Consider the following 21,778-nt stretch of genomic DNA (forward strand, 5'->3'; position numbering starts at 1 on the left):
TGGAGTGGTGACCTCTGGACAAGATTACACCCAGCTAAGCTTATTGTTTATACTTTTGTACTTAAGAAAACGGATAGACATTTCTATAAGACATTAATTTCTCTTAGCTATGGAACAATCTCTTTAGCCTGTAAGCATAGATTTTAAAGTGATTTTGCCAAAAATAGAACCTACTAGAGTATGTTTCAAAGAGAGAAAATTAAATGGTCAAGATGTAAAAAAATGATAGTAGGCAGTAAAACTGGGATCATGGTCTAAACAAACATATTAGTCCTGAGACTCTGGCTCCAGTAGACTTTTCCATAAGTATGCCTGGGTCCCTAATATTCTGCTGAATAATGAGGCTCCTCTTTGATGACATGTTCAGGTTGTGACTACACCACCATAACTCCTCCTCCTATTGAATTACACAGCCACAATGCACAGAAATGGAGACTGCAGAAGACTTGTGAATGGATGCTGCATCCTCACGGATGAGCACATCTCATGTGAATGACTACCCTCTTACAAATGTGTGCATGAAAAGACACAAACATACATGTATACATATACCATACACACAACTAATTTAAGCTTATTCCTGACTAGCTTACAAATAAATAAGAATCAGACTATGGTTATTTCCATTGGCTTTGACAATTACTGAGGGGAGCGGCAGTGGCCCTCATTTATTCTTCTAACTGCTATCCTGGTGTCCTCCTTTCTTCCCGGTGGTATACCCCAGATACTTGCTGTTTCTCATGACCATGTATCCTCATGGCACCTTCGTCCTCTTTCCCCATTCTTCCTCCTTTTCCTGGTCTCTCTTCCTTCTCTCTTTCTTCTCGACCCTCTACCAGGTAACTCAAAACTCACCTACCTGTAATCCCTCCAGTAATTGGCTGTAGCCAATTTGATTTAACTAATAATTTTAAATCAAGAACAAGGTTTGCACAACAGAACCTTGTAAATGTGAGAAGTCTGTGGTAGGCTTAGACCTTTGGGTATAGAATTTAGCGTTACAATACAGAGCAACAGACCAGACCTCAACACATAACACATATTGGAAAACTAGCTATGCTCAGAAATACTAACTTTTGTGGTTTCTGACAATGCCCTTCACTGCAGCATTCAGGAGGAGGACAGACCAGTCATGACACTTGCCAATCAAGTACAGGTACACACACGTACTGCAACTTGACTCTAGTTTCTCTGAGTGAGGCAAATGATCCGCATCTCTGGATAAACATACTCCTGAAAAAGAATAGGGACTCTGCACAGTCTTTGCGCTGAATAGGTTCCTTTTGGATCATTAGGATCCCGGGTATTATGAAGCCTTTTCTGTAATGGAGTTTGTAACTTTGACTCAAGTATGAACTACACAGGAATAAACCTTCCCGTGAAAAGGTGGGGATTCTCAATCCTGCATGCTTCCAGTGTAACTTCTTTAATACAGTGACTTATTTAACAGTAATATGAACATATCTCTGATACCTTTGTATTCAAGGAGAAAACATCTCAGTGTTCTATTTAGAAGTGAGGGAAGTTCAAGACAGAGAACACTAATGTTCAAATATTTTCAAATATGACCGATGACAAGATCAGTGCAGAGACAGGAAAATCAATAAGAAACATCAAACCTAAGGCAAAGGGAAATCCTGTAGTGCACAATGGATCAAGAGTCAGTACTCACACCATTGTGATCCCTTGGGAGACAGAAAAGCCTATGTTCAGAAAACATCTGCTGGTGACTAGATTTGATCTCCAATTCTTCTATCTTAAGCAACTAAGATGGTTTCAATAGAATCGTAAAGAGATAATGCTCACTCCTATATTAACTTCCTGCTTCCACATTCTTAAATAAAGCAGATCATGAAAGCATGAATTTTTCATTTGTGAATGATTCTGTGAGTAGATCAGAGTTTTAAAATCACAATGTTGTAGCAGAGATAACATGGAAACGTAATGAACGTGATTATTGTGAAAGGCTCAGCTTACAGGCAAACATTTCGTGCCGTGACCAAGGATTTTAAAAGAGCCCAAATTCCATGTGCATGCCCATGTGCACCTGCTCTCAGTGGACTGTAATCCAGGCAGTGTACAAAACCTCTTCAGTGGGTTCCCGGAAGTCCTTCCAACTGACTTGTGGGAAATGTAGTCCCATCGACTGTGACGTCATCAGAAAGGGCTGTCAGCATCAAAATTCCGTATTCTTTCTTCAAACTTCGCTTCTCCTCAAATTTGTGCAGTTGTCCTGTTGAGCGCTGCATTTGGATCTCTGACATGGAGGTTGGTGCAGGGAACAGCACCATCTTGCAGATCTGAGGGACTGTGCAGGGTGGCGGATAGGGCACGGAGAGTGCCAACTTGGGCTTGTGAGACAGGAAGCTGCTGACCTTGAGGTGCTGTGCTGACCTAGGCTGGGCCACTGTCTCTGAGCACAGGTTTGAAAAGGAGAAGGTTGGAAACAACAGGATGGCAAGGGCAGGCAGGGTCTGCTGACTGCCTGTGCCTGAGATGCTGACGGGAGCTCACGCATCTTTGCTTGGGAAACGTGCTCTGCCTAGCTGACTGGTTCTCCTGTGGTTGTTGTCAGATTCTTAGGACATACAGAACACGTGGACATCTAGCGCCCCATATACTTTATGTCCTAGAGATTACTCCTGGTTTGAGCTCAAGCAGCTTCCCAAAGGTCCTAGTGTCCAGGGACAGAGAGTCCTGTGGCGGTGATTGTTGTGTGGGGTGTTAGTTACTTTTCCTTTAGAATAAATTGTTAGATTTATGGATGCCTTGGTTTGAATGGGAATTTCCAATAGACATCTCTGTGACTTGAATCATCACAATACATGGCTATATAGTCACAGAATCATCTTGTAATTGGTATGAACCTATGTTTGCCCAATCCAGATAATTACGGATTTTGCACATCAAATTAAAATCGCTAGACAGCAGTACCTCAACAGTTCTGAGTATGTGTTCTGTCCAAAAAATGGACTTCCTCTCAGATGAGAGACGACTTGGTGTGATGAGAGATTGCTGGGGATGGAAAGTCTGAAAGGGAAGGGGGAAATGGCTCTGCTCATCTGCCAGGCTCTGTACATTGTTCTCTAATCTGCCAGGCTCTGTACATTGCTCTCTAATCTGCCAGGCTCTGTATATTGTGCTATGTTTTCTTATAACATGATTTTCTTCTGTCTATTCACATTGTCAGCAGTGTCTTAAATTTAACTGTCTTAAATATTAAATTTTCTGTCCCTCAATGTGACATTCAGGTTTACTGGGGCACCTTTAATAGTTTTAGGAAGAATTCCCCAAGGTTTTCAACTGCTTTGGAACGGCTGTAATATAAATTTGGAAAGCTGTTATACATTTGGGGTCTAACGATTTTTCACATAGGTTCCTGTCCATGCATAGTTCTCCTCCTGAAGGGTTAAGAGAATAGTTTAGTCCAGAGCCATTTGAGTAGCCGTGATCTGAGAACACAGATTTAGTTTAATCCAAATTCTATGCTCCAACATGGAATCAGTTTCATGGTTTTACAGAACAAAGAATGTCATTAACCAAGGAAAATTTAAAATACATTGGTGTGAGTCGATAGAAGCATGTACTATGATATATGGGAGATATTCTATTCATCTAAGATACCATCTGCTGAAATTTTAGCTTTTGGAATCATAGAAACTCATGTTCTCCCTAGTCAGTGGATTCTGAGAGGATTTTATCTATTGTCATAAGCTATGTGGTCCACTATAGAGTGAGGTAAGGACTGACCCTGAAGGTAAAACCAGCCCAAGGTAAGACAGCTAACCCTGAACCTGCAGAATTCCAGGCTTTGCCTGTCAGTGAACTTCCATGTGGGCCATCAGTCTCTGCACACACAGACTCCTTCCAATAGTGTTTCATTCACAGTCAGACACAGGTTTATGGTGTGTGTTTTTTCAGGATTTCTACTTCACAGTCCCTCCCCCTATCTCAGGTGGCCTTGCTTATATTGTCACTCTTCATGAGGTGGCACCTGGCTTACGCCATTCAAGTCCACTCTCAGGAAGCATGGGCTTCAGACCACCTTGTCCTATCTACTGGGATTTTCAATGAGTTTGCAACCATGTCTAGAATAAATAGGCACTTCCTAGTTAATGTTACATATAACAGTTTATCAATTGGGAATTGTGTACTGCCTTGTACAACAAAACACACTCCTTATAATGTAGAAAGAGTACATGAGCATAGTCACATATAACTTACAGGCACCAAATATTTATTTATATGTATTTAAAATTAAACAGCCTAATTATTGAAGAGTGAACTTAAGTATATTCTATGATTCATTTCTGTCATCTCTGTGTTTTGAGGAGGAGTCAGGAGTCCTGGAATTCAAAGTCATCCTCTCCTTCATAGCCAACTCAAGGGAGCCTAGGTTACGCGAGACTCTGCATTTTAAAAAGATTCTTAAAACGTTCTTTGGGTGTTATAATAACTTCTTCATGTTCCTTTCACTTCTGAGCACCAGGGACCAGACAGAAATCCATCCAATTGACATCTTCTAATTATAAAGATGTTACAAATGTGCTTTAAGAAGTTCTATGGGGCGTATTTGAAATCTTAAATCCACATTTTCACTAGCATCCTTTTGTTACTGTTGGAGATTAGGGACTTGTTTCCATTTACCATGTGGGGAAAGATTCTCCTCCTTGCCTGACTTGACTCTTCCTCTGATTTGCAGGAAAGATTAGTTATCGTTGCATATTCTTCTGTTTTTCTCCTGTCATGACCTCATGGGGATTTCTAATTTTACCTGAATTTTTCCTGAACAACTTGACACTCTGCAAATGGAAAATGACCACCACATCTACCACTATCCATCAAATCCGCTATCACCGCCATCCATGCAGTAATCTGTCATGGTGGGATACCCTCCTCTTCCTCCAGGAGGAGTCCAGTCTCCTATGCTGTGCAGTCCTGACTTTTTCCTCGAAGGCTCTTTTCATTTCATCCTAATGTTACTGTGAGTGATGGTATGAATGAAGGACTCACTGATTTTAACAGACTCAGGCAGGAACCTTGTCTCGTTTGACAAGTCATTTATGGAAAACTTTGAAGTGTCCTGTGTTGGGTAATGTCATTCAGTTCCTGGTGATAGTTGTGTACATGTCAAAGGTCATGAAATGAATACAAAAACCTTATTTGTGCTGATTTTTATGGTCATCAAAACAAGAAATGAATAACCCCAAGATGCATAGGTTGCTGTCAGTTTCTGCTTTTAAGTTAAAGTATTTCAATCAGTCTTTTGTGCCAGGGAAATGTTAGTGATCCCCCAAAACACACAGGAGCCAATCTGATGCAATTCACAGCAGGGTCTTTATTCTACTCGAGCTGGCTGAGGTGCCCCCCTCCCCAGTGCACCACCATCATGCAGGACAGATTTTTTTGGGGGGAGGGATATCTACAGGGGCAAAGCTTTATAATAAGCAGCAAGCAGGGAATATGTGTGCAAGCATCTAATTGGAAAGCTCCTGTGACCTTTAACATAATCAGCTGGTGCTGGGAGTCATATCATAAACTTAACTTCTGCTCCCCTCTGCAGTGGTGGTCATTAGGCAAGGGGTGGGTGTGATGGTTTGTATATTCTTGCACCAGGGAGTGGCACTATTTGGAGGTGTGGCCTTGTTGGAATTGGTGTGACCTGGTAGGAGTAGGTGTGTCACTGTGGGTGTGAGCTTAATACTCTCACCCTAGGTGCCTGGAAGTCAGTCTTCCAAAGCAGCCTTTGGATGAAGACACAGAACAATCAGCTCCTCCTGCACCATGCCTGCCTGGATGCTGCCATGCTCCTACCTTGATGATAATGGACTGAACCTCTGACCCTGTGAGCCAGCCCCAATTAAATGTTTTTCATAAGACTTTCCTTGGTCATAGTGTCTGTTCACAGCAGTAAAACCCTGACTAAGACAGTGGGCTTGTAACCTGGGGGTGCAGGTTTGTTGGGGGAATAATCTAGAGACACTGATCTTGTTGAGGGTGTAACCTGGAAACTCTGGTCTTGTTTTGGATTAGCCTAGAGACTGGAACTAGGCTTGGGTTTTGTTGTGGGTGGCAACTTGGAAACTAATGTTAGGTACCAGCCTGTTAGTTTATCTGAGTTCAAACTTAGGTCAGGGTCTCTAAAATGGAGTCTGAATTTAAAAGATTTGGCATCTTAAGTCCAAAGACACTTTCTTCTTTTTTTCCCTCCCCCTCCCTCTTTCTTTCCTTCTCTCTCTCTCTCTCTCTCTCTCTCTCTCTCTCTCTCTCTCTCTCTCTCTTCCTCTCTCTCCCTCCCTCCCTCCCTCCCTCCCTCCCTCCCTTCCTTCCTTCCTTCCTTCCTTCCTTCCTTCCTTCCTTCCTTCCTTCCTTCCTTCCTTCCTTCCTTTTGCTATTCTTGCTCTTGAAGGAACAGCCCTCTAGTCCTACATTCTCTAGCACTTTTATCATGAAAGTATATTGGAGTACATTGAGGAATTTTCTGCTCCTGTTGACATGACCATGTGATTTTTGTCCATAATATTCTGTCATTTATTGGATTTATTGACTTACACATTATGATTCATCACTTCTTTTAATGGATAAAGCCAATTTGTCATGGTTGATAATGTTTTTCACATGTGTTTGTGTTTCCTTTGTAGGTTTTTTCCAAGTATTTTTTTTTTTTTAGCATGTTGAATCTGACTACCTAATGAATATTGGCTACTGTATTCTTTTGTTGTTGTACTTTGTGTTGGGTCTCTATCTGATTTTGTTATTACAGTGATAGTAGCTTCTTAGAAATAGTTTCTAGGTGGGCCTTCTGTTCTTATATTTATTTAATGGTTGAGGAAGGATTAGTTATAGATCTTTGAATGCTGCAGAGAATTGTTGTGAATCCATAGAACTTTTTTTTTCAGCTGGTAAACTGTTTATTGCAATTTCAATCTCCCCATTTGATTTGAGTCGGATTAGGTTGTTAATTTCTTCTCCTTTAATTTTGTTTATTTATATGTAAAACATACACAAGAATGAAAATAAAATCTCAAGAAGACTAAACCTTTGAGAAGTGTTGAAATCATTCCTGTGGGTGAAGATTACAGTTCTAATTACCTACATGAAATTACGAGAAAGAACAGAGAGAAATGATTAGATGATACAATGAAGACATTTCGGATAAACAAGAACAAACATCATCCAAATCCTCTCAGTGGCAAAGAATAAAAGGAAAGAAAAAACAAAGAAACAAAAATAAAACAAAACAAACAAACAAAACAGCCAGAAGGGAAATAATTGAATACAGGTCAAATAACAAGAGTCAAATGCTTAACAAACTCACAGAAGGTTCATTAAGAAGGTAAAAAGATTGAGGGATACTTGGTTCAGCTCACCAAGAGACACAGGACACAAATGATCAGGGTCAGAAATGAATATGGAGACATTACATCTGATACCAAAAAATTCAGTCAATCATAGGGGAACATTTAGAAAACTTGTCCTCTTTGGAAAATTAAAAAGACACCATCACGTAGATCTCCTTCTTACAACATAGAGATGGATGTGTTTCTTGATCCATTCTCCTGGACTGTGTCTTTTGAATGGAGCACAGAGGGCATCAGTTGGTCTGCTATGTGAATGTTGTCAGTATGTTCCTTATTTTCAGTGCCGTTTATGTTCTCAGTGGCCCTTTGTGTTTTAGTAATTTTGGCTTCCAATTCCTTTCTAGAGTCTCTTGGCTATGCTTATCTCTCTCTTCAGGCTAAAATGTTGTTCTCTGTTTTTTCCATAGGTTTAATTGTAGAATATAATTCTTGTAATGCTCTTTATATTGTGGATAGCTTTTCTTCTTCCTTGAGGTACTGCAGAGAGTTGAGTGGTAAACAGTAGCTTAGGTTGGATGCCATAGCCTCTTTAGGAGTTGGAATGCATTTCTCCAGGTTCTTTTGCCTTTCAGAGATCCATTTAGCTATCAGCTGTTATCCTAGTAAATGTATTCTTTCACTTACAGATTTTATTATTCCATGAGTATTTTATTTTCTGATCTTGTCCAATTAGTGGTGTGTGTGTGTGTGTCTGTGTGTGTTTATGGGTCTGTCTTTCCTTAGTTTAGGGAAGATTTCTTTTACAGCCTTCTTGAAGATCATATCTATGCCATTGCCTGGGGATGTTTTTCTTTCATCTATGCCTGTACTTTGAAGATGTGGTCTTCTCACAGTGTCTAACATTTCCTATATGTTCCCCTCCCACAGATTTTTTTTTTATTGTATTTCATAGTCTTAGCTTATTCTATCTAGATCATCTACCTTATCTGTAAGTCCTTATATGCTGTCTTTTGCTGATTAATTCTATTGTTAAGCTTTTCTTTTTACATTTTCATTTTGGATTATTGGGCTTTTGAATTCTGTCTTCATTGCTGCAAGAGACCTCTTTAGTGTTTCTCTTTATTGAATTGCAGTTTCAAATTCTGGATTGTGTTGTCATTTCCATCCTTCTGATGTTTTTGGTTTCTTAGGCATCACTCAAGCACTCGTTCTCCTTATGTTCACTGTCTTCTACGGCACTGAGATGCTTCTTCCTGCCTTGTAAGAACGTTTTGTAGTCTAGGATGAAGTTTATGACTCTTCTAAAGTCTCTGTCCTAATGTTCATCTAAGCAATGTGTAATGGCAAATGTTTCTATCTTGAGAATATTGAGGCGAAATCCCAGCATGATCTTTTCTATTGTTTATTTTTTTCTATGAGAGCTGGCCATAAGGTTTTAGGAGAATATGCAGGCATGTTCTAGCCCATCTACAGCAAAATTTAATGTTGTTTTATTAGGTTTGCATGTCTGACTTCATAAAGGCGTCCTTTATTCTTTTCAGTTATCAAACAGCTCTATATTCTTTTAAAACACATTGTTTTTCTTTATATTCTCTTTTTCTTTGATTTTGAGTTCATCTTAATGTGGTTGGAAGTGAACTTCTTCAAATAATATGACGTTTAACTAAATCATAAAGAAAATAATCAGGGAATTGTACATGTGATTAATTTGTGACACTCTTCAGTGATGATCCAAGATTCAATATGGTCATTTGCAACAACATGGATGATGTTATATTTGTGAGCATGAACACAGAGAAGAAAGTCAGGAAAAAGTTGGGAGCAACAGAGGAGACTGCATATCAGTACACACAAAGAGGGGCACAGAAGAATGGGATGAGGGTTGTGTGAAGTGAGAAACCTGGCCTGGACCTTGTAAAGAAAGAGGTGAGGGGCTAGTGTTCATCTAAGTTATGTGTAATTGGAAATAGTCTATCTTCTATCAGGTGAGGGAAGTGACAAAAATGCTACTGTTCTGGTGTGGGGCAAAAAATGGGGTCCCACATCTACTCGGGGCTAGGATCGCTTGGTGAAGCAGATGAGGGGAGTATGACTGCGTGCAACCCCATGGAACTACCATGCAGGAAGAACTGCCAGATAGACATTGGACTGTGAGAAGCTGCGGGATCTGGCTCTGAGGGTGAAGAAAAGGTGCAGTCTGGCTCCAACTCTTGGATACCACAGACGCCACTAGGCATCGCGGAGGAGCTGGTTCTGGGGTCCCTGGGCCACACAGAGGCCAGAGACAACAGGTTCTCATTCTTGAACATCCCAGACGCTGCTGTATGTGGAAGAGCTGAGATCAAAGTGGGGACCCTCAGGTGGACTCGGCCCAGGGGCCGAAGGGAAAAGGGTCTGAGGAGAGCTCTGGCAGGTTACCTCTGGGGCTGGGGCTGGAGCACAGAAATGCTTCCTGTCAGGAGGTTAGATGCATGGCTCTTTAGAAGGAAACCTGCTTCATTGCTCCAGCACGGTCGTTCCGATGAACAGAGACAGTCCATGGTTTTAAGGCATTTATAGTAGAAAGGCAGAGAGAGGGAGAAGTGTAGAGAAGTAGAGGGCGGCCATGGCCACGTGGAGAGAGGCAGGAGCATTTCACTTAGGCACTAGCCACTGACCCATCATGCCTAATGGCTCCTCCCATCTTCTTCCCCTCCCTATTTCTCCTTCTCCTTGTCATGCTCCTTACCTTTGACCTCCAGCCTGGTCATCAAAGCCCTGCCTAACTCTATTTTCTCCTATAATGGACTATTGCCAGTTTTACTTAACCAATAGTTTTAAATTGGAGAGGAAAGTTTATAAACTAACACTCTATATGTGCTTGCCTTGGGGCAGCCAGATCTTGAGGTAGAGAAGTTAGCATTTGAATAGATAAAAGCATCAGACCAACCCCCAACAATAATGTGTGGTATTTACTCTTCTTTTTTCTTCAGGATATGTTGTCATTCTGGGATGTGGCGATATATTTCTCTGCAGAGGAGTGGGAATGCCTAGGTCCTGCTCAGTGGGATCTGTACAGGGACGTGATGCTGGAGAATTACAGCAACCTTGTGTTCCTGGGTGAGGAGAGCTTCTGTGATGAACATTTAATTAACTGTCAGCATGAACATTGCTCCCTTTGTACAGTACCTCATGGGAGCTTGTGCTTCCAACAGGGAGGTTCAGAGGGCTACTCTTAAGGAAAATTAATATTATTTATATAGCTTACAAATATTTCTTCTTATGTTCATACCAACCCCTTAAATGTATTGTTTGTATTAGAACATAAGTGGTATGCCTTAAAGAAATTGTCACACACTTAGGTTTTAGAAGTTCTTCCTGAAACTTTGGGATGTGAAGCATGGAACCCACGAACTCTAAGTTCCCCCTAAGCATTCTGATGTGCCCCGCAGAAAACACATGAGAACTAGTCCTCTACATTCCTTTTTATTCTTTTTTTTTTTCTTTTTGTATCCTTTCATCCTTGAAAACACAATCCTGGAGGGACATTTTATTTCCCAGGAGACTACATTAACAATGTTGTCCCCTTTTCCCACAAACAGGTCTTGCTTCCTCTAAGCCATACCTGGTCAGATTTCTGGAGCAAATACAAGAGCCTTCAGATGTGAAGAGACAAGCTGCCATCACTGTACACCCAGGTGAGTCAGAAGGAGGGTGTCAGTGAACAGAGGAGGGAATTTTAAGATACATACAACATAAAGACATTGAGATACAATATTCTGGTGTACATCATCTTTTAAAGATCTAATTTTCCCTTTCCTTCAAAGGAGGACATCCTGTAACATATAGGATGTTTCGGGTTCCATAAGCTTCGTTTTCTTCTACCATGAGAGTAACTTGTGTTTCCCAAAGCAGCTTAACCTCTGTCCTTTCCATGTAATCTTTAACTTGGCTATTTATGTTTTTCATAAGATATGTGTACATGTATTTTTTAAAATGATGATTTTTCTCTATCCCCAGCTAGTTCCCAAATGAATAAAACAGAGACAATAGAGTTATTTGATAAGCTTTACAACATAATTCCTGGGCAGTTGATAATTGATTCTAATCCTCTAAATTAATCTGATTGCCTCCTAGTCATAATCCCCATGATAGTTGCATTTTACTATTGATTCTGTCTCTTTAGTGTTCAGATGTCTATCATGTGTCTGGACTCATCCCTCATAGCTATATTCTTCTCCCCCTCTGTGTGTGTGTTTGTTTTGTTTGTGTGTGTGTCCCCAGTTCTATTTTCTCTTCAGCCAAGCCATTGGCTAATCAGCTTTTACTAACAAGTCAGAGAATAAATGGGACCAATATTTATAAAAATTTGATATGGGAGATCCTGAGAATAGGCATTACAATGCCATGTCTTGTTGACAACAAGCTATAGGTGCAGAGAAATCATTGTTTGTATAATCTGAGGATAATCTTTACACAATGTACAAAAACATTATACCCAAATTTATTCATAAAACCCTTTCCTTTGAATCCTTGAAATGTATTAATTCATGTTATTATGGAAAGTGTTCTAATGCTGCCGAGCTTTCATAACATTCAAAACAAAACTATATACTTCAAATATGTGTGTGTTTGTGTGTGTATATATATATATATATATATATATATATATATATATATATATTAAATGTATACACATATAAACACACGCGCGCGCACACACACATATATACATGTAAATTGTTTATTCAGGTTTTATATATTCAGAAAAAATATTTTTTATTCAGATGTTTTCCAAGTTACACTATTTTATATGTTGTTTTTAACTAATAATAAAATTTTTGTATTTGTTTAAGGGGTTGATTTGTATTTATATAATGCTATTATGCATTTTCATGTTGATGTTATGCTTTCCTTACATGTTTGACTTTGATTAATATTCCTTTGTTTCCATGTTCCGTGTGGTCATGGTCTTATTTCAGTGGAAGTTTACATGACTTTCACCTCTTCTGTGTTGTATTTAGGCTTCAATGAGTACAGATAGAAATTTGAATGTAGTTAATCATTTTTATAGACAAGTGTGAATATGAGTTAATGTTTGGTTTTAAAAATAAGCATTGTAAATATTCAGAATATTACTCAGCTTCCATTCAATTCTCAATCCTTTTTCACCAGGGGGAAAATGCTATACATGCAAAGAATGTGGCAAAGGCTTTGAACACAAAAAAGTATGTCAGAATCACTGGAGAATTCATTTAAGAGTGAAGTCCTACAAGTGTGAAGAATGTGGCAAATCCTTCCATTTTCCATCGTTACTTTCTGCACACAAAAGAAATCATACAGGAGAAAAACTCTACAGTTCTGAAGATAGTGGCAAGGACTTCCATTGTCCATCATTACTTTCTCAAAACAAGATTGTTCGTACAGGAGAAAAACCTTACAAATGTGAAGACTGTGGCAAGGGCTTCCATTATCCATCAAGACTTTCTGATCACAAGAAAATTCATACAGGAGAGAAACCACACAAGTGTGAAATATGTGGCAAGGCCTTTGATTATCCATCAAGACTTTCCAACCATAAGAGAATTCATACAGGAGAGAAACCCTACAAATGTGAAGTATGTGACAAAGCCTTCCATGATCCATCAAAACTTTCTCAACACAAAATAATTCATACAGGAGAAAAGCCCTACAAATGTGAAGTTTGTGGCAAGGCCTTCCATTACCCATCCATACTTTCTAAACATAAGATAATTCATACAAAAGAGAATCTCTGCAAGTGTGATATATGTGGCAAGGCCTTCCATTATCCATTATTACTTTCTCAACACAAAATCGTTCATACAGGGAAAAAACCCTACAAATGTGAAAACTGTGGTAAGTCCTTCCATTATCCATCAAAACTTTCCAGACATAAGAAAACTCACACAGGAGAAAAACCATACAAGTGTGAAGTATGTGGCAAGGATTTCTATTATCCATCCAGACTTTCTAAACACAAGATAGTTCATACAGAAGAAAATCCCTATAAGTGTGAAGTATGTGGCAAGGCCTTCGACTATCCATCAAGACTTTCAAACCATAAGAAAATTCATACAGAAGAGAAACCATACAAGTGTGAAGTATGTGGAAAGGCCTTCTGTTTTTTATCATCTCTTCATAAACACAAGATAATTCACACAGGAGAGAAACCCTACAAGTGTGACATATGTGGCAAGGCCTTCGGTTCTCCATCAAGACTTTCCAAACATAATAAAATTCATACAGGAGAGAAACCATACAAGTGTGAAGTATGTGGAAAGGCCTTCCACTTTCCATTCTTACTCTTGATACACAAGAGAACTCATACAGGAGAAAAACCCTACAAGTGTCAAGTATGTAGCAAGGCCTTCCATTGTCCATCAATACTTTCTGTACACAAGAGAATTCATACTGGAGAAAAACCCTACAAGTGTGAAGTATGTGGCAAGGCCTTCAATATCCCATCAAAACTTTCTCACCACAATCTAATTCATACAAGAGAGAAGCCATACAAATGTGAAGTTTGTGGTAAGGCCTTCCATTACCCATCAAGACTTTCCAAACATAAGAAAATCCATACAGGAGGGAATCCCTACAATGCTGAAATGTGTAGCAAGGGCTTCAATTATCCATCAAGACTTTCCAAACATAAGAAACTTACTACAGAAGAGAAACCATGCAAGTGTGAAGTATGTGGAAAAGTCTTTCGCTTTCTATCATTACTTACGATACACAAGAGAATTCATACTGGAGAAAAACCCTACAAGTGTGAAATATGTGGCAAGTTCTTCCATTATCCATCATTACTTTCTAAACACAAGATCATTCATACAGGAGAGAAGCCCTATAAGTGTGAAGCATGTAGCAAGGCCTTCCATTATCCATCATTACTTTCTAAGCACAAGATCATTCATACAGGAGAGAAGCCCTATAAGTGTGAAGCATGTAGCAAGGCCTTCCATTATCCATCATTACTTTCTAAGCACAGAATCATTCATACAGGAGAGACTCTACAGTAATGAAGTCTGTGGCAAGGCCTTCCATTCTGCATCAAGACTTTCCAAATATAAGAAAATTTATATTAGAGGAAAACTGTACAAGTGGGAAGCACATGGCAAGGCCTTCCATTATCCCTCTTTACTTTCTAAACACAAGATCATTCATACAGGAGAGAATCCCTAACATGGTGAAGTATGTGTCTTGGAGAGGGGTTTTGAGAGAATGGGTGTTTAGGAGCGGTAAAAAAAAAATTAATTTGAACTCAAATTCTGGGTGCAAGCTTACTAGCAAGGGCTAGTAGTAGCAAGGGCTTCAATTATCATAGAAATATTCAATTAACATAGAAAATGTCTGTGTTTAATCTAGTGCCTAACAAATCCTATATTCAGCTCCCGACAACTTTTGAGACTGCTTTCTCTATGTACTGCTCCAGACAGTTCTCTAAGCAGTTCTCTCTTGCTCTTCTGAAATTTTTTCTGGATAGCTCATCTCTTTCAAATCAAAACCCAGACATTCATTTACAGATCAAGCCAGACATTTATCCAAGTTCCCTTTTGATTATCCCATAAGACAGCATCTCATAACACCAGCCCCTTGGTGATATGAATTCTTAGGTAACTGGAATCCATTTTTTTTTCAACATTGCAAAAGAATTCAGACATCTGCCTGCTCCTGTTAAGCACAGGCAATAAGCTAGGTGTGTGGAACCTCATTCTGAAATTGCCATTCCTACCACAACTGAGACTAACTTTGCTCTGTACCAGGAAGACCCTAAACTCAGGAATCTGTCTGCCCCCTGTAAGCAGAAACAAAAACTACGCTGGGTGGGATCTTCTTCAATTACCACTCCCTAAATCTTTTTATCTCCTCCCTTAGTATTTTCTGACAAATTGGCTTTGAGTTGTTTTAGATTTGTGAAGCCTCTTATATAATTCATACTACATCCTTATATTTTGCTTGAGAAATTATATATTTTTGGACTCATATTTTCAGAGTTTTTTCCCATAGCCTTAAAGGCTGTCCGGCTGGTCCCAGTATTTACCATTTTGCTGAGACATTAGCTGCACCTTTGACTCCTGGACTCATGCTGTTTCTAAGTATTATAGAGTCATTTAATTAACAGAGAGGACATTCCTTGAAGGGGGAACATGTACATTATTATACAAACAAGCAGCCATCAATACTCATGCAGCCTCATGCTGGTCCTGTTCCAGGGGTGGGAACTATGCCATCCCAACCACAGCAACTGCCCACCTCACATCTCCCTTTGACTCATCCCTCCCACTGTATCCCCTTCAGAAAAGAGCAAGCCTTTCATCAACTGAGTTTCCACCAACCCAGTAGGAGGAAAGTAGTACCAAGAACAGGAAAGACATCAGAGACACCCCCACTCTGTCAGGGACCCCACAAAAACCTAAAGTCTACAGCCATCATATATGCTGCGGACCTAATAGAGACTGCAGCTGGCTCCATGATTCCCACTTCAGTCTCTGTGATCCACCATGAGCCCTGCTTAAATGATTCCTCAGGCAGTGCTTTTGCATTGTCCTCTACTAGGAATCCTAGAATACTCTATCCCTCTCTTCTGCAGGATTCCCCAAGCTCCAAGGAAGAAACCTGATGGAGACTTCCAACCCATGCTCTCTAACTAACGTTTGGTTGTGGGTCTGTGCCTTCATTCCAGTAGCTTTCAGAGAACGCTGCTCTAATGATGAGTGGACTAGGCATGCATCTATTAGAATATTATGGTTGTGAATATGCAAGGCCCATAGACTCAACGTGGTTGAATTCTTGTCCCATAAAGAATGTCACTATTAGAATGTCATTATTATTAATGTCACCCACTATTTTGGAGTGGGTGTTTCCTTGTAGGATGTGTGTCATTGTGGATGTAGGCTTCAAATTCTGTATTCAAGGTATACCTATTGGTGGAAAAAGTCTTGTTATTTTAAAAACAAATACGCCTGTACAGTTTTACCAATGAGGACTCGGGAGCCAGATGTCATTGTAAAGCCTGCTGGCTCAGAGAATCAGAGAATGCACCCAACTGACCTTACTACTCCACTGGTGTCCCAGATGGAAAACACTCTTTCTCTCCTTTTCCATCCTGTCTTAAATACACTTCTCCTCAAAGTCCTGCCTTTCTGTTTACTTGTGTTCACTCCCTGCCAGCTTGTTCCTTGCTCTGCCTTTTCACCTATAGTTGAATTCATGTAGTTCTTGGATTAAAGGTATGTGCTAGGGCTAAGCCACACTACAACAAGGGTTTTCCAAATCACAGTCTTGGGTTTCATAATGTGATCAAATATCCTGCAACATTCCTGCTTTTTGGCTACATAAAACACTCTAACATCAATGAACTGCATAGTATATGGTAAGACTTACATTCTCAGTGACCGGTCCATTTCTACTTGGTAACTTTAGAGAACATAGTGTGTCTTCTTTTTCCATGAGTCTAATATTCTGTACCTACAGAAAATTTTATCACAAGTTGCATTTATCAACCTAAAACCAATTTTTATATCTTAAAATATTTTCTTAAATTCTAAACAATTTAGGCTTAACTGTGAGACTAAAACTGTCTAGTCTTCAACCCCATTAGAGACCTGAGACGGGTAAATATTTCCTGAATAAACAGGAAGTGAAGAGCAAGCAACTTCCAAACAATAGAAATGGTAGGGACATCTGGCAGCTCAGCAGCCTACAGAGATTCCTCTGCAACACTGGAGCATTTATCTTGTTGAACTATTGGCCCAGAATACCTTACAGATTTCTTTGTGACACAGAACATATAAAGGAGTTCTCTACCTTGTCCTGGAAGAGTTTGGCAGTTAACTTTCTTCATGTCCTGCTTGTCCATAGCTTGGACAGCATACGATCAACAGTTGAGGCAGAGGCAGTTTCTTGCCCAGGGACAGCTTGCCACGTTTGCAGCAAACTCCATCAGGAGGTTCTTGATGCTCATCATCATCTTCTTTTAAGTAGTACAAGGATGATACCAAGAGCTGACATTTCTCATTGTCAAAAATTAATAAAACATCTTTTAATGCCATATTTTACAGATTTCTAATGTTTCTGAAAAACATTGAATAATCTTAGTACATTTGAATAAGCAAATGTTGATTATCTCTAGCTATTTACTATCTCGTTAACATAGAAAAGGTCTGTGTTTAATCTAGTGCCTAACAAATCCACAAGTTTGATTGACTTGAGAGGACTGAATTACCCAGAGCTGACTGACTCCATGACAGGCTGCAAACTGGCAGTTTGTAATACTAGGGCTAAGTTTTTGTTTTTCAGATTAGAACTCGGATCCCAGAACCTGTGATCACCCAACCACAACCACCAGCAGCCAATCTGAGGATACCTTGTCATCTGGCCTGACGTAAGAATAGGTACCTAGAATGATTAAGCAACCCCCATGGAAAGTCTCCAAAGCCTAACCAGTTGTAGAATCAGTTAAACCTGTAGAGGTAGAGCTGACCAATCAAGATTAAAGAGCACAGAACCAATCCTGGAATTCCTCTAACTAACAATAAAAGCTGGGCCTGTGAGTCTACCACGTGTCTCCATTCCCAAATGCAGAGACCCCTGCATGCAGGAAATTCTTCTGAATAAATGCTCTTTGCTTTTGTATACTGTTTGAGTCTGGAGTATCATTCTTTGGTGATTTTTGGACCCTAACATCTGACTATTAAATTGCATTTCTTAACTATCTTAATTTTTAATGCCAACTTTCAAAAGGACTAGAACTTTACATTGAGCCAGGCGTGGTGGTGCACACCTTTAATTCCAGCATTCGGGAAGCAGAGGCAGGCGGATTTCTGAGTTCGAGGCCAGCCTGGTCTACAGAGTGAGTTCCAGGACAGCCAGGGCTACACAGAGAAACCCTGTCTCAAAAAAAAAAAAAAAAAAAAATCAAAAACAAAATAAAACAGAACTTTACTTTGAATATTTAAAAATTACATAATTACAATACCTTAAAAGGAGTTGATATATATATAGTATGTTTGAACTAAAATATGACCTTAATTCTGTATCAAGATACAGAGATCTGAACCAATGTACCTGTTTCCTAGTAACAGCACATGAGAAAGTTTCCTTGTTAAACATTAGTAAGAGCAAAATTGGCTGGCCAGACAGACCGCAGTTACCCAAGACTTAACAGGAAGTAGAACCTTAAGTTTAGAACAGAGCGAGTTTGGATATATTTGGGAATCATTTGCCATGGAAGTGGAATTTGGAAATGAGGTGTGCCAATTTTTGGCCTTTGAATGGGGCCAGGGTGGGTTCATTGAGGAGAGAGAGTGCTTGGTTTAGTGCAAACTGGCTACAGAAATCCAGGAATGGGAAGGGTGCACAGTCTGTGTGGGCAGGCAGAGATCCAGGGCCACATGAAAATCACAACAGGCTAAAGAATCGCATTCTATAGAATTTGCCCTTTGATTCACAAACAAATAATTTGTACATACCTCAGGAGGGTCAGATCATCAGTTTGGTTCAAGCAGCCCTTGTGTCTGGGACAGATGTTGTAGTGAAGGAGAGGGAGGGTTGAGAGAACTGTTTCCAAAATCCCTGAACTTGGGGAGATCAGACTGAAGTTGTCCATGCAAAGTCTGTGACAAATTCAATTTGGATAAATTTTGCAGCAGACACTCCCAAGGTGTCTAGCAGTTGAGTTTTAGATGTGGTGGTGGAAATTTTCCTAGCCTTTGCTGGTAACCCAGAAGACTCGATGGGTAGCATCCTGCTCATAAGCCAGCGGGTGGGGGTGGGGTGTCATACAGCGGGGTGGGATATGTGGATAGCCTGAGGTCAGCAGCTCAGATGTCTCTGAATCCCAAGGCTCGACAGAAAGAAGACTATCTTTCAATGGAACAGACTTGAGCTTGCACAGATGAGACATTTGGCATGAGATAAAAGGGATCTTGAGCCATGGAAGAGGAGCCTGGTACCTCTTGACAGTGACTGGGAAAGGATAGCTCACCTACTGCAAAGTCAGTTGTGTCAGGTGAAGAGAAACATGGAGAGAAGGAGCAGCCCATGTGGCCAGGCTTAGCCTGGCATGCTAAGCTTGGGGGACAGGGCTCAACTCTTCCAAGTCTTCATACCAAATGACAGGATTCTATTCCAATGAAATAAGACAATTCAAGACAAAGTATAAAGACAGGTTTATTGGGAGCAGCTCTCAGGTAGATTCACTGGTTCCAAGAATGAGGCCAAGGAAGTCAATGTGCAGAGGGAGCCAGAGGGAGCCAAGAAAGTGGGGGAAAAAAGGAAGAGCGTGCACATGCAGACAGAGAGATGGGGGGATGAAAAGAGAAGTAGGAGAAAGAGAGAAGGAGACAGAGAGCTCCACAATGTCTGTATTATATAGTGAAGGCCCTCTGGTGGAGAGGAAGCCCAGTCCCTGGTCTGGAAATGTTGCTAGAGACTGAGGAATACTGGGAGAACCTTGAGGCCAAGGTCTGCTTTGGTGTGTTAAATAAGCACAATAGCCACTTGTCCCAGGTCTCAATCCCAACAATCAAAACTGGTCTCTGATTAGAAATGTTATTGAGTCTGCTACATAAGGTCTAACGATCTGGAACTGCTTAATGAACAGGTTGTTACTTTGTGTGTTGACAGGTTGCATTGGGACAAATGACTCCAGGGGCTCAGTCCCTGCCTCTTCATAAAAATCAAAGATTTGAAGGTAACTAAAATAAGTGGGGAGTGATATAATTTAGCCCAGGTCAGATTATCCTGACATTATACAGCAAATAGGAGGAGACTGCTTTCCAGGCAGCTAGGAGGAGGGTCTTAAAGACCAAGCCCACAGTAACACTTTCTCTAACAAGATCACAACTACTCCAACAAGGTCACACCTCCTCATAGTGCCACTCCCTGGGCCAAGCATATTCTATCACAATCCTCAAGGTGAATCTTTTCAGGGTTGCTTGTATGTTTTTCTCTGTGAACATAAAAACTTTTAGCGGTAATACACGTTTTGTCTTTACACGTGTATTGAATGTGCAGTGTGCACAATTTAGCTAAAAAGATGTTTCTTTGGTATCTGTTTGAGCAGGGAAAGCATCTGTCTCTCTTTATAAGTTAATTTGGATTGTACAACCGAACTGCAATATAAATTTTTATCTATGTCATTTGAAAGTATGGTATAAGTCCTGATTACACTGTAGCAAACAAGATTTATAGAATATGCATAGCTGAAAGTCTAGCTGGAGACGTTTTAATGTCTCAGTCGTCCTGAGAGCTGTCCCCATGTAGGATATTCAGCATATATTTTGCCTGTATTTTGTTTGTTTGGTTTTGTTTTTTTCCTTACTACTTTCTATCTGCAGCCAATATCTTGAGGGGTCTCCTCTTGTCAAATCTGATTTTCACCAATTCCTGTTGAAATAAAGGCAACATCTCTTCCCTAGTGCAACATATATCCTGCCCTCTGCTACAATACTACCATATATATATATATATATATATATATATATATATATATATATATGGTAGTATTGTGTGTGTGTATTGATCTAATTCATCAGTCTCTTCAAAACTCTAGTATATCTTAACAGCTGTGTTATCTGCTTCTTGATAGTCAAGACCCCAACGTCAATAAAGCATTGTTTAATCTCTCTGTGTGAGATCTAAATCCCCCTCTGTTCTATGAGCATTTCCTTTAAAGTCCTGCTAGATCTCTAAAGTTGCTTGATCTATAGAGTTGTAAGCTACACTGGTAACAGGTTTCATGACATAATGTTTAAAATATTCTCCTGTCCTATTCGGATGCATATGCCTGAGTATTGCCAGTTTTAATCTGCCCTGCATCTCCAAGATAGCCATCATCTCTAATAAGTGTGCAATCTGAGAGTCATCCTTATCAGAATTTCCCACATCAACCCCAGGAGAATCTGTGTGACAAGGTCCACAGACTGAGGCAAAAACTTCAAAAGGAGGAGGCCTCCTGGAATCGGCCAGAACAAAATATTGAACCGTAGTTCTCAATTTATATGTTTTGTTTTGTCTTATTCCTTTTCTTATTTACATGTTCCTGGTAGCCTAGGCCAAGATCTTAGGCGAGAATAATGGAAATATGCCTCTAGCCTTGGATGGCTGCCCCACTGATTATATCCTTTCACAGTTGTTATACTTGAATGATTTCTATTAATCATGATGTTACCTATTCAGTTTGTGATTCACTGAGTAAATCTTTTCAGGGTTGTAATGTTTGCTTGATTTTTGTGCTTTACTGTGCCAAAATAATGATGGTATTTGTGACTGCTTCACTGAACACATCTTCTAAGAGTTGTAATATTTGTTCTTTTAATATATAAAAGTCCCTGCTTGAGAGCTGCAAAATACACTCAGATTCAAACTGCCTCTGAGTTTGTTTCTGTTTGTCACTGCTGAATGCTTACCCACTTAGACTTTACGGACCCTCATTCCAGGGACCCCCATACCCGACTGGGGTGGTCCGTGGCAAG

At 40.0% G+C, this 21,778-nt stretch overlaps 1 protein-coding gene across 1 annotated transcript; it reads left to right on the top strand.

Annotated features, from left to right (window-relative positions):
• Window positions 1-10,273: 10,273 nt before the first annotated feature.
• On the top strand, window positions 10,274-17,936 carry LOC115029106 (uncharacterized). The gene is given in 4 exon segments (XM_029468592.2): window positions 10,274-10,400; window positions 10,883-10,978; window positions 12,456-14,304; window positions 14,306-17,936. Coding segments are annotated over 4 exon segments (2,247 nt in total). The 5' UTR covers window positions 10,274-10,276; the 3' UTR covers window positions 14,484-17,936.
• Window positions 17,937-21,778: the final 3,842 nt, after the last annotated feature.

The sequence above is a fragment of the Mus caroli genome, unplaced genomic scaffold (genome assembly GCF_978045245.1).
Source record: "Mus caroli unplaced genomic scaffold, Mus_caroli_1 scaffold_15, whole genome shotgun sequence".
In the NCBI taxonomy this organism is placed as follows: Eukaryota; Metazoa; Chordata; class Mammalia; order Rodentia; family Muridae; genus Mus; species Mus caroli.